Genomic DNA, 16,243 nt, shown 5'->3' on the forward strand with positions numbered 1-16,243 from the left:
GACTAAGGGAGGCATGATAGAAGTCTTCCAATATCTCAGGGGCTGCCACAAAGAAGAGGGAGTCCAGCTATTCTCCAAAGCACCTGAGGGTAGGACAGGAAAGCAATGGGTGGAAACTAATCAAGGAGAGAAGCAACTTAGAACTGAGGAGGAATTTCCTGACAGTGAGAACAATTAATCAGTGGAACAACTTGCCTCCAGAAGTTGTGAATGCTCCAACACTGGAAGTTTTCAAGAAGAAATTGGATAACCATTTGTCTGATGTGGTGTAGGGTTTCGTGCCTAAGCAGGGGGTTGGACTAGAAGTCCTCCAAGGTCCCTTCCAACTCTGCTATTCTATTCTAGTCTAATGAAAAGAAGATCTAGGGGAGACATGATAGAAGTCTTCCAATATCTCAAGAGTTGCCACAAAGAGGAGTGGGTCAAGCCACTCTCCAAAACACCTGAGGGTAGGACAAGAAGCAAGGACTAGGGAAGACAGGATAGCAGATTCCAATATTTCAGGGGCTGCCACAAAGAAGAGGGAGTCAAGCTATTATTTAAAGCACCTGAGAGTAGAACAAGAAGCAATGGGTGGAAACTAATCAAGGAGAGAAGCAACTTAGAAATGGGAGAAACTTCCTGACAGTGAGAACAATTAATTGGTGGAACTAAAGTTGCCTCCAGAAGTTGTGAATGCTCCAACACTGGAAGTTTTTAAGATGATGTTGGACAACCCTTTGTCTGAAGTAGTGTAGGGTTTCTTGCCTGACCAGGGGGTTGGATTATAAGACCTCCAAGGTCCCTTCCAACTCTGTTATTCTGTTCTATCTTGAGTTCAACTAATGGCTGAAGAGCTTGCGATGTTCATGAGGACTAGCGACCACAAAGCAGAAATCAGTTTCTGGTGCCTGCAAACACCCTCCCCTTGGATTCTCAAGCTCTGGCTAGAGCATTCCCCTTCTAAAGGGGGTTCATGTGGATGGGTGCCATTCCCCCAACCCCCTCTCCATTGCGCAAACAAGCATTCCTTGGAAGCAACACAACTTACGAGTGTGCGAATAAATGTACCACAACGCTCCAGTGAGCAGGACTCCGATCAAAAAAGCGCCAAAGGCGATTCCCAGCACGGTGCTAATCCTCAAGCCTTCATCTACGAGAGAAGGAATTAAAAAGATTAGATTAGATTACCTTTATCTTTAGTTTTAAATATGTTTTTTTTCAACAAAATATATTTTTCTTTCATAAACATAACACAACTCAATTTTTATATGAACAGCGTGTCCGAATTACATTTTGTTTTGAATGACAAAAAGACAATAAACATATTGGTAGTCACAATCTGTGGGACGCGGTGGCTCAGGGGCTAAGACGCTGAGCTTGTCGATCAGAAAAGGTCGGCCGTTTGGCGGTTCGAATCCCCAGCACCACGTAACGAAGGGAGCTCCCGTGACTTGTTCTAGCTTCTGCCAACCTAGCAGTTCGAAACCACATCAAAAATGCAAGTAGAGAAATAGGAACCACTTTTGGTAGGAAGACAACAGCGTTCCGTGCGCCTTTGGCGTTGAGTCATGCCGGCCACATGACCACGGAGACGTCTTTGGACAGTGCTGGCTCTTTGGCTTTGAAAGGGAGATGAGCACCGCCCCCTAGAGTCGGGAATGACTAGCACACATGTGCAAGGGGAACTTTTACCTTTACCTGTCTTAACAACCACCTCGCTTAGCAATGCTGGGTCACCATTGTCATAAATTCTTCGCTTAGCAATGTAACTTCCTGTGGTTGTAAGTCGAGGACACTACCTGACCAGCTCTTGCTCTCTAAGTCTGTTGTTTTCCCTAAGCGACACCTTCCTTAAAACCAGCCACGTCTCTCCTGATTCCTGTGCCAAAACAAGGACACCGAACATGTGAGGGGACATCACCCGACGTGCGCAATGTGCTCGGCCGCGGCCCTCTGGGGCCGAGTTCGTGTCAAGAGTTTTTCCTCATTTTATTGTTTTGCCGTCCGGCGGGAGCCACACAGGAGCGAGACAGGAAAGAGGACCTCAGAAGGACGGAAAACATCCATATTGGAAAGGCTACTCAATCGGCAGGAAGGAATTGCAAGGAGGCCCCTTCCCTGCCTGCCTCCCCCATTCTTGTGTCTCTACAACCGCCAAGCCCCAAATGTTTAGTCAGCAGGAATAATGATGGAGGGTTTCATTCTTGCGAGGGTGGGTGGGGCTCATCCCTCTTCATTTTATTTTGGCAAATCTGGCTTCGTTTTATTTTGGCAAATCTGCCCCTTCATCCTACACATCTCCAGTGGGAAATCTTGTGCGTCTGCACAACTCTGCAGGGAAAATAACCACCACGACACAAGGAAGAAAGAAGAATATATATATATAAGCCAAATACCATTCACTCATCACAAAATCTCCAGAACCGTAAAGCCTACAAACTTGAAATTTGGCACGTATTTTCTTCTTGGATTTTAGGTGCTCACTAAGAAACAATTTTTCAAAATGACCATCAGATCATTAGTATTTCTTATACAGTAATTAACACGCTCTGATGCTAAGGAGTTCTTCTCCCCCTCCCCACCTGAAAAGAACTCTGTTCCAACTGCCAGTTGCCTCACATTCCGTTACCTCAGTTCAAACTGGCAGATGTTCCACTCCTGCACTCAGGAGCGGTTTGGGGCGCCTTATAGTACTAAACGTCGGGACCTCATCAAAATATCTACGCCTTCCACCTATGGAACTACTTCGGGACTCAAGGTGGCGGGAGCGATATTCCCTTACGTGTTTCAATCACCGACCACTATTGAGGCAATGGATTGAACTGGATTTCTCCTGCATGCGCAATCATATAGTTTCATCGAAAGCATGGGTATCTAACTAATATATCCATCCATCCATCCATCCATCTATTATCTATCTCTATCTATCTATCTATCTATCTATCTATCTATCTATCTATCTATCTATCTATCTATCTATCTATCTATCTATCTCTATATAATCCATCTTTCTCTGCCAGGTTGTGACGGACAACAACTCAAACTAGAAAAGACACGTGTTCTGCTTTCAGAACAAAGGGACATCATCTGCGTCCAACTTCCTTCACCAAACCCTTACCGAATTGCCAGACAATTGTCTTATTAGCTGGGGGTGTGTTTGAAAATGAAACTCTGTTCGGCTTTATCCTGATTTTATGCACTTTTTTCCTCCAGATTCTGCTTGATTTTTGGAAACTTGGCCTCCTGAGGCTCAAAGCTCTATTGAATTGTCCTCAACTATGAAATCCTGAGTAAGATCTTTCGAAGATCTACCTCACATAGCCATGCTTTGCGCCGAAACTATGTGATCGGGCAATGCAGGAGAAATCCAGTTCACTCTGGTTCAATCCGTTGCCAGTGGTGGTCTTTGATTGAAACATAAAGAAATATCCCTCCCACCGCCTTGAGTCCAGAAGCAATTCCATAGGTGGAAGGTGTAGACATTTTGGTGAGGTACCGATGTTTAGTACTGTAAGGAGCCCCAGACCACTCCTGAGTGAAGGAGTGGGAACGTCTGCCAGTTTGAACTGAGGTAATGGAATGTGAGGCAACTGGCAGTTAGAACAGAGTTCTTTTCAGGTGGGGAGGGTGAGAAGAACTCCTTAGCATCAGAGTGTGTTAATTACTCACGTGGGGACATAGACCTGTGCTAAGAGAAGAAAGCTGAGGAGATTCTAAGGAACGTTATGTTTTCCTTTTTTGGAAATATCTCTTTTGCCGCTGAAGCCAAAAGCTTTTGTCCTCTTCCCTTCTTTCACCCCATGGTAGCTTCCAGAAGAACCTCTGGACTTGGTGGCCACATTCCAATGATCGGACCTGTTTTTGCGCCAGCTGAATTCTCTTTATCTCTTGAACATCCGTCTGGAAAGATGCGATCCTTCCTGCTTTCTCAACTCCTATCATTTATCTCTTTCCCTTTCACAGACGTCTGGACGCCAGCCTTGCACTGCGAAGTCAAAAGCCACATCAGCTGGGATAATGGAGGAGATAAGATCCTTCCGGTGGTGGGTGGTGGGGCTGTCACTGTTCTGCATCAAAAATGGCACCTCACAACACCCATTATCCCACTTCTGGCTCTGGGCAGGGCCCAGTTGGCTTCAGTTCTAGCCTAAATCCTCTTCCGTTGTCCGTACGTGCTTTCCCTAGCCATGGCTCCGTGCTCGGAGATGTGTGCCACCAGCCAAGGTCATAATGCACGCCTTCCTCCTGAGCCACGGGGGCCACCCTGTGTGGCTCCCGTGGAGATGGAAGTGCAGGCACCACACATTGTCGCCATCATAAGGTGACCAGGACATGGCGATTGCGATGGCCTTCAGCCAGGCAAAGGAGAAAGAGGGAGAAAAGTTAACTACTTGTTGGGAGTTTCAGAAATGGGACACCATAATGCAAGTTTTGTGAAAAGAAGGACTAAGGACAACAGGATGGTAGCAGTGTTCCAGTATTTGAGGGGCTGCCACAAAGAAGGAGGGGGGGGGTTTCAACCTTTTCTCCAAAATGCCTGAAGGCAGGACAAGAAGCAATGGATGGAAACTTATAAAAGAGAGAATCAACCTAGGCCAGGGGTCGGCAAACTTAAACACTCAAAGAGCCATTTGGACCCGTTTCCCACAGAAAAAGAAAAAAACCGGGAGCCACCAAGGTCCTAACCAGAAGCCCCCTGTTCAATTCTGGAGCTGACCGGAAGTCCGGTTCCCCCACCATAAAGTCTCCTCCTAGCGCGGCGTACTTTTTCCTCTACCTGTCCTAACCGAAAGCCCTATCAATTGTGGAAACGACTGGAAAACCCTCCCCTGGCCATAGAGCCTTCTCCTGGCGCACTGTGCTTCTCTCCCCCCCACCACCCCTACCGGACGTTCCTCTCAAAATTGTGGCTCCGACCAGTGACGGAGCCGTAGCAGAGGGAGGAAAGAGCCACATGCGGCTCCAGAGCCGCAGTTTGCTGACTCCTGACCTGGAACTAAGCAGAAATTTCTTGAAAATGAGAACAATTAAATCAGTGGAACGATTTGCCTCCAGAAGTTGTGGTTGCTCCATCACTGGAAGCTTTTAAGAAGATACTGGACAGCCACTCTCCAGGAGTGAAAATGGTATAGGGCTGCGTGCCACAGGTGGCACACGGAGCCATATCTTCCTGGCAAGTGAGTTGTCAAGTTCCAGCACACATGTACACGCTGTCCAGCTGATTTTCATCCTTCTAGAGGAAGGCTGTGGGTGGCCGTTTCTGAACCTCCAGTAGGTCGGTTGGGCTTTTTTTTTGCCCTCCCCAGGCTCCAGAGGTTTTCCTGGAGCCTGGGGAGGGCGAAAACGGCCGCCTGCTTGTGCAGGGAGTTGGACTAGAAAGACCTCCAAGGTCCCTTCCAACTCTTAAATTAATTAGGTCATCTCTTGGGAACTTCACACTATCATTCTTGTTATAAATGCCCACTAGAGGGCAGTAGGAGATACTGAAAACCCACTCTCCCCTGCCACCTAGTGGCTGTCAGGTTTTCCACCTTTGGTAAGTTAGAAAGGAGGCAAGGCATGGGAGGATGGCCTTTGCCAAACCTAGCGGAAGCCAGCACAATAAAAGGACAAATATATATTAAAGAATGTTGGGGAAGGCTGAACTAGAACAGAAAGAGGGAAGAAGATATCTCAACCGATTCTGAATCCAAAACACAAACATTATCATGGAAAAGTGTCCCAATGGGTCCCTTCTCGAGAGGGCATAATTTTAGGAGTTGAAAAGCATTTTTAGCAATCCGCGGGTGTTTAAAAGGCACCGTTTTCTGTCTTCAGCTGATTTTTGAGGAGAGAGAGTTCCACAAACAGACAAATAAATGCATGAGCCAACTTTTCTGTGAAAAAAAGCAAATAATGGATCGGTTTTGTGCTGGAAAGAGCTGCCCGACTCACTGTGAGATCCAGGGTTGTAGCTTTTCAGCATCACTTCCAAAGAGCCCTCGTAGTTTCGGAGTTTGCCGTTCTAAAAAGGAAGGGAAAAATAAAGTGGCCAATTTAAAAGAAAGAGAATTCTTTCTAATTCTTCTTTTTAACTGCTTCATCGGGCAACAGTGCATTTCTTTTTTTTTCCAGAGTTTTTAGGGATATCATAAAGGACAAATGCTGAACATCTTCCGACACAGATCAAGTGCAGAAAACAAAGTTAATTCATGTTATGCAAAAGAACTCAGATAGTTCTCGACATACGATGGTAATCATCATCCTCTAATCCCTTGCGGGCTGGAGTCTGGGCAACTGCGTGTTTATTGGCCGGCTGCTCTTCCTGTCACCAATGAGGAGTTTTGTTCAGCAGATATATTCTCATCGTACCCAGAGAGAAATACTTGCTTCTGCCTAGGATTGAACTCACAACCTCTTGCTTGTGAGGTGAGAGCTCCCACTCTGGGCCACCGCACCACTCCCTAGTTGGATAATGAAATCATCGTCATCTTCATTTAACAATCCCATAATCCCTGCAGGGCCAGGGCACTGCTGCTGCTTTCACCACCACTGCCGCCGCGCTTTGAGGATAACTTTTCCGGCTTCCAAACTCCGGAAGTCAACTTCCAATTCTTCCAGCAACGGCCGCTCTAGGAGTGCCCTCTATGGTTGTGGGCCCTAGGGCAGCAGGGTTTGGAAGCCGGAGTTTGGGGTTTGCCGGGCGGCTGCACGTGAGCATGGTCACCTCATGGTTGCTTCACCCCTGAGGCTGTGCCCGGCTCTTCGGGATCCCGCTCACAAGGGAGCAGCCAGCCGGCAACCCCAAAACAATAAGCCCTCCCCTGATAATAAGGCCCAAGCCATATTTGGTGGGTCGAAATAAGACCCTGTCTTATTTTCGGGGAAATACGGTAGTTAGGATCGAACTGATGGCAGTGGACAGAATTAGTCTGCAATACTAATGGAGCCGAGGTGGTGCAGTGGTTAGAGTGCTGTACTGCAGGCCACTTCAGCTGACTGCAGTTCTGCAGTTCGGCTGTTCAAATCTCACCGCCTCAGGGTTGACTCAGCCTTCCATCCTTCCAAGGTGGGTAAAATGAGGACCCGGATTGTTGTTGGGGGAGATATGCTGACTCTGTAAACCGCTTAGAGAGGGTTGAAAGCCCTATGAAGTGGTATATAAGTCTAACTGCTATTGCTATTGCTATTGCTAATACTGCATTTTAATCACTGTGCCATTATGGCTCTTACATAGAGGCAGAGTTAGCGATGGAGATATGATAGGTAGATGATAGACAGGCAGAAGGCTGACTGAATGGATCACCTTCATCAACATCATCACCCACAAGACAAAGGCTTTTCTTCAGAGGCCAACTCACCGAGGCGTTCAGATGGACCAAGCACACCAGGGTGGCTGAATCGATGGACCACAGCTCCTCTGCTGGCTTGTAGGTGAAGCTGAAGCGTTTGGTCTTCGGGCTGGGGGATTTCAGGGTCACCACCGAATAGCTCACAGAGACCCCTTGGTGAAAGAGCAGCTGAGGCGGGTTGTCTCGGGGCTTTAAGAAACAGTTTCCCATTTCTAGAGAAAACTGTTTCATGGCTGTTCGGAGTGAGACCTATTGAGGAAGAAGGTGATATTGTTGTTACTGGCCGGATGCCGTCCCTGTCACCAATACAGAGTTTTGTTCGGCAGATATATCCTCATCGTGCCCAGAGAGAGAAGCATCTCCCTCTACCTAGGAGTGAGCTCGCATCTCAGTGAATTTCACCCCATTTTACGACCTTTCCTGCCACAGTTGTTAAGGGAATCATTGCAGTTGCTAAAGTTAGTCTCATGGTTGTTAAGTGAATGTGGCTTCCCCGTGGACTTTGCTTGTCAGAAGGTCACCAAAAGGGCATCACGTGACCCAGAGACAATGCAGCCGTCATAAATACAAGTAGCTGCTTAAAGTCTGAATTGTGATCCCATCATGTGACCATGGGGATGCTGTGATGGCCATAAGTGTGAAACAATGGTCATAGGACACATTTTTCAGTGCCGTCGTAACTTTGAACAGTCACTAAATGAACTGTTGTAAGTCAAGGACTACCTGTATCATCATCATCATCATCATCATCATCATCATCATCATCATCATCATCATCATCTTTTAATGACTCCATAATCCCTTGTGAGGTGGAGTCGGGGCAACTGAATGGAGCTGAATGTTTATTGGCCGGATGCCTTTCTTGTTGCCAATGAGGAGTTTTGTTCGGCAGATAAATTCTCATTGTGCCCAGAGAGAGAAATATCTGCCTCTACCTAGGATTGAACTCACAGCCTCTTGATTGTGAGGCAAGAGCTCCCCCTCTAGGCCTCCGCAACACTCATTGAGGAGGAAGGTGATGTGGGGGGGGGGGAAACGGAACCCAAGACAATCTTAGTCACAACATTATTTCCAAGGACACTGGTCTGAAACGAAGGTGGGTTTGGTTCCCCTGTTCTCACCCCTCACTTTATCCCTGAATTAACCTATTTCCGATATTCACACAACACCTGGAAACCTAGATTCACCCACCAAACCCGGTTTGACCAAGACGTGGAGTCACCATCAAGCTTTAACAACAACCCCATTTGTCTTGCAAGCGTGTTTCTGCGTCTGCTGGTTTTGCCTGGTTGAGTTAAGGGTGTTCTCTGAACACACCTGTTGTGGCCTGTCGGCCGATAGCCCCTCCGGTAGCCAAATCGGAGGAGGGGGAGGCATGGGAGTCAGGGTCAGCATCAGGGCAAAATGGGAGCTCTGCGGGAGAAGAGGGAATGGAGCTGTCAGAGAGACAGAGAGAGAGGGAAGGAGAGAAACAGAGAGGAGAGAGAGAGAAAGAGAAAGAGAGAAACACAACAAGAAAGAGAGAAGGAGAGAAAAACTGGGGGGGGGGCGCGCAGAGAGAGGCAGAGCCTGGGCTGTCTATCAGCCCTCTGATGGAGAGGCAACAGCCCCCAGGCCTGGAGGTGGCTGATGAGGAAGAGGAGGAACAGCTGAGTCCAGTGCCTGACGCACAGATGCACAGAAGGCGGAGGAGAGGAGAACAATGGAAATCTATGGGCTGGTCCTTGGGAAGGAAGAGCTACCACTGCTAGCAAAGCCCCACCTTAGCTCTGGGGAGAAAAGACAGGGGACGGATATGAATAGGTCTTGTATCCATGGGACTTGAGGTCTACCTTCCAACCCCAAATCCTCAAAACCAGCATTACCTCCACGTAGGTCACTTGGTGAGCTTGTATCACCGGATTGCTCGGCGAGGTGAAATCTTCCGAGTCGTAAAGCTGGAGAGAAACTTTCTCTGGTAGATCGCATTCAAAGGGCACCTGCAGCGGGGGATCAAAAACAACTGGATTAATCGGTTGCCACCCCCCTTAGTGTGCACGGAGATCCATTTGCAGCCAGCAAAAAGGATTCCCCAGATCTGCAAACGGTGTCTGCAGAAGTTAAGAGGCTCAAATATGCCGATAATCCGACGCTGCCTGGGTATTTATTTATTCCAACCCTCATTCCGTGAACATCGCCGCAATTTCTAATGTTGAATTGCTGGGGGGGGGAGCAGTACGGTAGAAGCCATTTGAAGGCACAACAGGCTGCATCTTAACAGAACACACATCCCAAGGGGTGTTAGAGGTATTTTACCCCCACAGTATTTGTTTCTAGAGAGTAATATTGTCTCTCCAAACAAGGCAGGGCCAAGGCCTGCTTTTAAGAGGTGGGCCGCCAGCTGCTGACCATACAGATAATCAATCCCCATTTTGCAGGGTTTAATCTCTCTCTCGATAAAAACGGCTGTGTGTTTATCCAGCATAACTCTGGAACACCTTGAGCAATTTCAACCAAACTTGGTACACAGATGACTTACTCTCTGGAAACAAATATTGTGGGGATACGACACCGCTAACACCCCCATATGTGTGTTCCAGCATAACTGCAGAACGCCTGGGCCACTGAAATTAAAAGGACTGAATTATAGCCATAGTGTCAAATCACAGTACCTTTGACAGTGATTGTGTGCATTTTGGATTCGAGTTCTGTCAAGATACAGCCTGTTGTGCCTTAAAACGGTTTCTACTGTATAGCACGGTGGAGTTGCCATGGTATCACCTTTGCAGTACTCCACAAGGGGGCTCCCTCTATAAACAGGATTGGGATAAATACATACCCAGGCTATCAGTTAGTTCTATATATGTTGGGACGGGACGTCCCATTGAAACTCAGATACGCCGAAGACGTAAAGTTGAAAAGTTGCAGGGGTGTTTTTGTCAAGGTATTAAGCAATATCAGAACGAATTCACCAGATTAATAACAGCACAGCCTCAGGAAAGAGATTACAACCAAGTAACCGGGCATGAATTTAAGAGCGAGAAGAAATTCTTCTTACCGTGACTTTTCCCGGAGACACAGGCAGCGTTAAGATAAGCTGGGACAATTAAAAGAGAGAAAGAAATACATATTTGATGATCCGACACATGGTAAAGGCCTTTGAATAATTTTGCTTTAAGAGAAAAGAATGGCCTGAAACGCCCTGCTATATTTGGGGGCTCCAGGCCAAGATTTGGGGGGCTTCACAGCAGGATTTGGGGGAACTCCAGAATTTGGAGGGATTTGGGGCACTCCAGACCAGGATTTGGGGGGCTTTGGGTCAGGATTTGGGGGGCTTTGGGTCAGGATTTGGAGAGTTTAAGGCCAGTTTTTTGGGGGGGATTTGGATCAGGATTTGGGGAGCTCCAGGATTTGGGGGATTTCGGGTCAGGATTTAAGGGGCTTTGGGCCACCATATGGGGGTCTCCAGACCAGGATTTGGGTAGCTTTGGGTCAGGATTTGGGGGACTGTGGGTCAGGATTTGAAAGCTCCAGGCCAGGATTTGGGGGACTCCCAAAAATTTTTTGGGGGGTGGGTTCAGGTCAGGATTTGGGGGCTCCAGGCAAGATTCTCGGGGCAATTTGTAAAAAAAAATACTATACCTGGTTTTTCACATGGACCCCCCCTTCAAGTTGGGTGGAACATTTGTCCAGGATGCTATTGAGGACAAAATGGGTTGTGTTGTCTCTTGCCCTGCAGCTGGGATCTTTCAAGGTGATGGCATCGACCCGCGTAGGTAAAGCCTGGGGTTGCAAGGAGAAGGAGGAACCATGGTTAGCTGGGAGATGTTTCAACAGGGACAACCCAAGGAGTGTTGTGGCCCTCCAGTGGCCAGTGGAGCTGGCAGCAGATTCGGACAGTGAGGAGGTTGGGGAGGAACCTGGGCCAGTCCTGGAGTCTGGGGAAGGCTCGGATGTGGGCTCTGTGTCGGAGGCAGAGAGGGGGCCAGAGCCGTGTACCAGTTATCAGCTGCCTTCAGAGTCAGACATCAGTGAGGCAGAAGAACATCTGGAGCCTGTTCCCAGAGAGTTGCCAGACGAAGGGGACAGCTAAAGAACAGGGGTCGGCTTGGGAGTAAAGCCACAGGTGGACGATGAATGGTCCCTCCCAGAGGAAACAAAAGAGGAGCGAAAGGGGAGTGGAGTTTGCAGGAGACCATTAGTTCGCTTCATTGGTTCGTAAATCTCCGAGACTCCGTGCCAAGTTCTGCAGAATATCGGCCTGACAGCTCTCCAAGCCAGATAAGGTCTGTGACTATAAATCCTCCCTCAAAAGACTTTGCTGGAGGTGAAGGAGCGGAATTCACAGGAAATTAATAAAAAGGGGTTTTGTAGGGACAAGGAATCTGTTTCATAGTTTGGGGGAAGCCTAGATCAGAATACCCAGATGGACTTCCTTACCGCCAGATAAAGTTTGAGAAGAGCGATTTCGATGCTGCTATCCAAACACTTCCACGGCTTGCAAAGGTTGATGAGCTGGTGGACTTTGACGGTCAGGTTTTCTGCTGCCTGGGGTGGTGGGGAAGTTGTGAGGATGGTTGAGCCTGTGAAACATGACCCCAAAGATGCGTGAGAACTGGACCTCGAGATTGACATTTGTGGCTTATTTCTTCTCCAGGGGCTTCAAATCAGTACAGCAAGGAACGCATCTCTGCACGCTCTATGCTGACCAAGGGACCTGGGACCTGGACAGCCTTGACCAGCATTTCCAAATTATTGTTCAGACTGTGGAATCTATTACTGGCACAGAAAAAGTTCTCCAGAACTTCCTCATCAAGAGGTGGAGCTCAAGTGCCTTCAGATGTTGTGGGAGCTTCATCACTGGAGGTTTTTAAGAAGAGACTGGGCAGTCACTTGTCTGAAAGGGTCTAGGCTCTAGTGCTTGAGCAGGGGGCTGGACTAGAAGACCTTCAAGGCCCCTTCCAGCTCAATTCTGATTCTAAAAATGGGCGGTTATGAGATAACTATGTTCCGAATTTGGTTTCTTTGTTTCTTCTAGAGCCCCGTCAAGATCTTCCCAAACTCTTAAGTTTAACAGAGTTGGAAGGGACCTTGTAGGTCATCTAGTCCAACTCCCACCCAAGCAGGAGACCCTACACCATTTCTGACAGATGCCAGTCCAATCTCTTCTTGAAAGCCTCCAGGGATGAAGCTCCCACAACTTCCGAAGGCAACTTTTGTTCCATGGGTTGATTGTTCTCACTGTCAGGAAATTCCTCCTTATTTCCAGGTTGAATCTCTCCTTGGTCAGTTCCCATCCATTGTTCCTTGTCTGGCCTTCGGGTGCTTTGGAAAATAGCTTGACCCCCTCCTCACTGGGGCAGCCTCTTAAATATTGGAAAACTGCTATCCTGTCTCCCCTGGTCCTTCTCTTCACGAGAATAGCCAGGCCCAGTTCCTGCAACTGTTCTTTTCCTTGAACAGTTGGAAACGCCCAACTCAACCCAACAGCACCCAACTCAACAACCCTACTCAACTAGCCTTCGAACTGCATGGAATCTGGATCCCTCAAGCTCCTGCAAATATTGTCTTCCCCTGGACCTGATCCAGCCGGCTGCCTGCGACCCAGATTGTATTGCGCTGACTCACCACATATCCTCTTGTATTCCAGGCTGATAGTTTTGGCCGAAGGGATTTCAGTGTAGGAAGCCACGAAGGAATTGTTGCGGGCCTTTTGAATCAGTTCTTCCTTGTTGTCCGGGAGGGTCGTACCATTGTGCACCCCAGAGAAAGTAGCAAATGAATATTTACCAGATGCCTGAAGGAGAGAGGGAGAGAGAGAGAGAGGACGGAGGAGAAGAAGAAGGTCAGAGAAGGAGGAGGAAGAAGACAGAGAAAGGGAGAATATGGAGAAGAAAAAGACAGAAGGAGGAGGAAGACATGGAGGAGGAGATAGAAGCAGAGGAGGATGTGAAGGAGATGGAGAAGAAGAAGAGAGGAGAAGGAAGGAAAGGGCAAAGGAGGAGGAGAAGGATGAAGAGGAGGAGGAGGAGATGAGGACGAGAAAAAGAAGTAGAAAGCAGACGGGGAGGAAGAGGCAGAGGAAGAGAAGGAGAAAAGGCAGAGAAGATGGAGAAGAAGAAGACAGAAGGAAAAGGAAGACGCGGAGGAGGAAGAGGAGATGGAGAACGAGATAGAAGGCAGAGAAGGATGTGGAGGAGATGGAGAAGAAGAAAAGAGGAGGAAGAAAAAAGAGGGAAAAGGAAGAGGAGATGGAGATGGAGGAGAAAGGCAGAGGAGGAGGAAGAGAAAAAGAAGATGGAGGGGGAAGGAGGAAGAGGACAAGAAAAAGAAGTAGAAAGAGGAGGAGGGGGAGGAAGAGAAGGAGAAAAGGCAGGTAAGGAAGAGAAGGGGGGAAGGAGAAGACAGAAGGAAAAAGAGGAAGAGGGGGGGAAGAAGGAGGAGAAGAAAAATAAAGCTTAAAACACGTTTCTCGAACAATCTTAGAATTAGCCTTAAAAATTATTTAGAACTAGTGCTGATAACCTGGCTTTGCCCGAGTATTTATTTATTGGGGGGGGGGGGGAGGAATGTCCGAACCAAACGTAATTTCTAATGTGGGAGCCCCCTTGTGGAGTACTGTGAAGCCGTTACCATGGCAACCCCACTGCGCTGCACAGTAGAAGCTATTTTATTGCAGTACGGTAGAATCCATTTTATTGCAGTACGGTAGAAGCCATTTAATGGCAGTACAGTAGAAACCATTTTAAGGCTTCCGGGCAGGGAGGAATAGTGAACAGTCCACACCCATTTTAAAGCCATTTTCCCTCCCTGTGTGGTTGCTGACACCCTTTCCCCTTTTCCAGGGAACTACAAAAACAAAAGACGAAACGAGGAGATGGATTCCACAGCCTCTTTCGGATCTACATTTCTCATGGGATCCCACTTTGACCCATGCCACATTTCCCAGGGTGAGCTCTTCCTTTCAAATATGATCACTCCTTTTGTGGGTCACGTTCCGTTCTAAGGGTTGTATCTCATCAACAAACAAGAATTTGCAGGAGCCTTTGTAGTTTGGTGTTTCACCAGCTAAGTTAACTCCACTGTGCTGTACAGTAGAAGCCATTTTATGGCAGTACAGTCGAAGCCTTTGGCTCATTTTGTAGTGCTTCTTTTCGCCCATAAATTTCCAAGAATGCTGAGTTGCATTAAAAAAAAACAGATTCGGGAGGCTGTGAGTTTGATCCTAGGTAGAGACAGATATTTCTCTCTCTCGGCACAATGAGAATATATAAACTCCACACTGGCAACAGGAGAGGCATCTGGCCATTAAACACTCAGCTCCATTCCGTTGGCCAGACTTCACTCCCGCAAGGGATTATGGGGTCATTCAAAGATGATGATGAATCCATCCATTCTTACCAAGAGTTGTACAAATGAAAACCCGTGGCCCATTTTCCACAGCACGTTTTGGTTGCTTTTCAGCCACAGAGCCAAAGGCATCTCCGCTTTATGTTCCGAACGTCCATCCTTGCAAACCGTTTTGACGTTCACTTCCACCGTCTGCATCCTGCAAACAAAACCACACAGAAAGTGAAGGCAAAGATTATCTTTTTTTTTGAAAAAAGTTTTTTTTATTTTTCCTTTCAAATTCATTCTTAAATATACTGTCAGCGTTCCAAGTATTATGTAGAATTAAATCAGAGTCCAAGGCAAAATGATCCTTAAAGTTCCAATTTAATAAAGCAGACATCTTAGCATATCTAAAAATGCACCCAGTTGTAAGGCCAAAAATACACCCGCTTCATTTTTTTTCTCCGGGATGAGAGAACCAAAGTGAAGATAATAGCAATAGCACTTAGACTTATATACCACTTCACAGTGCTTCAAAGCCCTCTCTAAGCAGTTTACAGAGTCAGCCTCTTGCCCCCAACAATCTGGGTCCTCATTTTACCGACCTCGGAAGGACGGAAGGCTGAGTCAACCTTGAGCCGGTCAGGATCGAACTGCTGGCAGTGGGCAGAGTTAGCATGCAATACTGCATTCTAACCACTGTGACACCACAATCCATCCTTCCTTCCTTCCTTCCTTCCTTCCTTCCTTCCTTCCTTCCTTCCTTCCTTCCTTCCTTCCTTCCTTCCTTCCTTCCTCCCTTCCTTCCTTCCAAATAGCACTTACTTATACACCGCTTCACAGTGCTTTACAGCCCTCTCTAAGCAGTTTACAGAGTCAGCCTCTTGCCCCCAACAATCTGGGTCCTCATTTTACCTACCTTGGAAGGATGGAAGGCTGAATCAACCTTGAGCCCGTCAGGATTGAACTGCTGGCAGTGGGCAGAATTAGCCTGCAATACCGCATTCTAACCACTGCGCCACCACGGCGCTGTCGATTCCAAACTGCAAACTTTAACTAGGCGCGAAGCTTGTTTCTGCCCCAACCCCAGGGAAAAAAGGACTATTTTTGTGGCCTTCTAACCACCACCCGCTCTCCCCCACCAACTCATACCTCTTGCCTGATGAGCTCTTTTGCAGCCACAGGATGTGAGCCACGTTTCCAGATGCTTTGTGGGAATCCAGGCAGGTTTCCACTTTATGGGAAAGTACTTCTACCTCCAGATACGACTCGGCATTGAAACTCTGCGCCAAGATGCAGTCTTCATTTGCACTGGGCTCTTGACACAAAAGAGAGAAATCGTGAGCCATCCAGCAAGGAAAGTCAAGGGGGAAGCCAGATCCGCTTAGCCACTGGCTTACTCGCTTAACAACTGCAGTGATTTACTTAACAACTGAGGCAAGGGAGGTAGTGGAAATCAGTTAACGAGTGTTTCTCTTAGCAACATGCGCTTTGGGCTTAATTGGGGTTGTAGGTCGAGGATTACCAGTGTATGGATGGATGGATGGATGGATGGATGGATGGATGGATGGATGGATGGATGGATATGGTAGTTGATGGATGGACAGACAGACAGACAG

The 16,243-nt window shown here is 47.6% G+C and overlaps 1 protein-coding gene across 1 annotated transcript in view; it reads right to left on the bottom strand.

Moving 5' to 3' along the window:
- Positions 1-16,243, bottom strand: part of ENG (endoglin) — a 46,644-nt gene that overhangs the window by 5,863 nt on the left and 24,538 nt on the right. Inside the window, exons 5-14 of the mRNA XM_087704626.1 lie at positions 15,777-15,942; positions 14,694-14,841; positions 12,921-13,089; positions 11,733-11,875; positions 10,935-11,075; positions 10,351-10,389; positions 9,179-9,292; positions 7,323-7,562; positions 5,917-5,986; positions 1,031-1,132 (exon numbers count right to left, since the gene is read on the bottom strand). Of these exons, the coding sequence (XP_087560752.1) occupies positions 1,031-1,132; positions 5,917-5,986; positions 7,323-7,562; positions 9,179-9,292; positions 10,351-10,389; positions 10,935-11,075; positions 11,733-11,875; positions 12,921-13,089; positions 14,694-14,841; positions 15,777-15,942 (1,332 nt within the window). The remainder of the gene's footprint in view (positions 1-1,030; positions 1,133-5,916; positions 5,987-7,322; positions 7,563-9,178; positions 9,293-10,350; positions 10,390-10,934; positions 11,076-11,732; positions 11,876-12,920; positions 13,090-14,693; positions 14,842-15,776; positions 15,943-16,243) is intronic.

Source organism: Thamnophis sirtalis, unplaced genomic scaffold, assembly GCF_051295495.1.
Source record: "Thamnophis sirtalis isolate CommonGarterSnake01/CBP01778 unplaced genomic scaffold, rThaSir2_p1.2 scaffold_2, whole genome shotgun sequence".
Taxonomy (NCBI): Eukaryota; Metazoa; Chordata; class Lepidosauria; order Squamata; family Natricidae; genus Thamnophis; species Thamnophis sirtalis.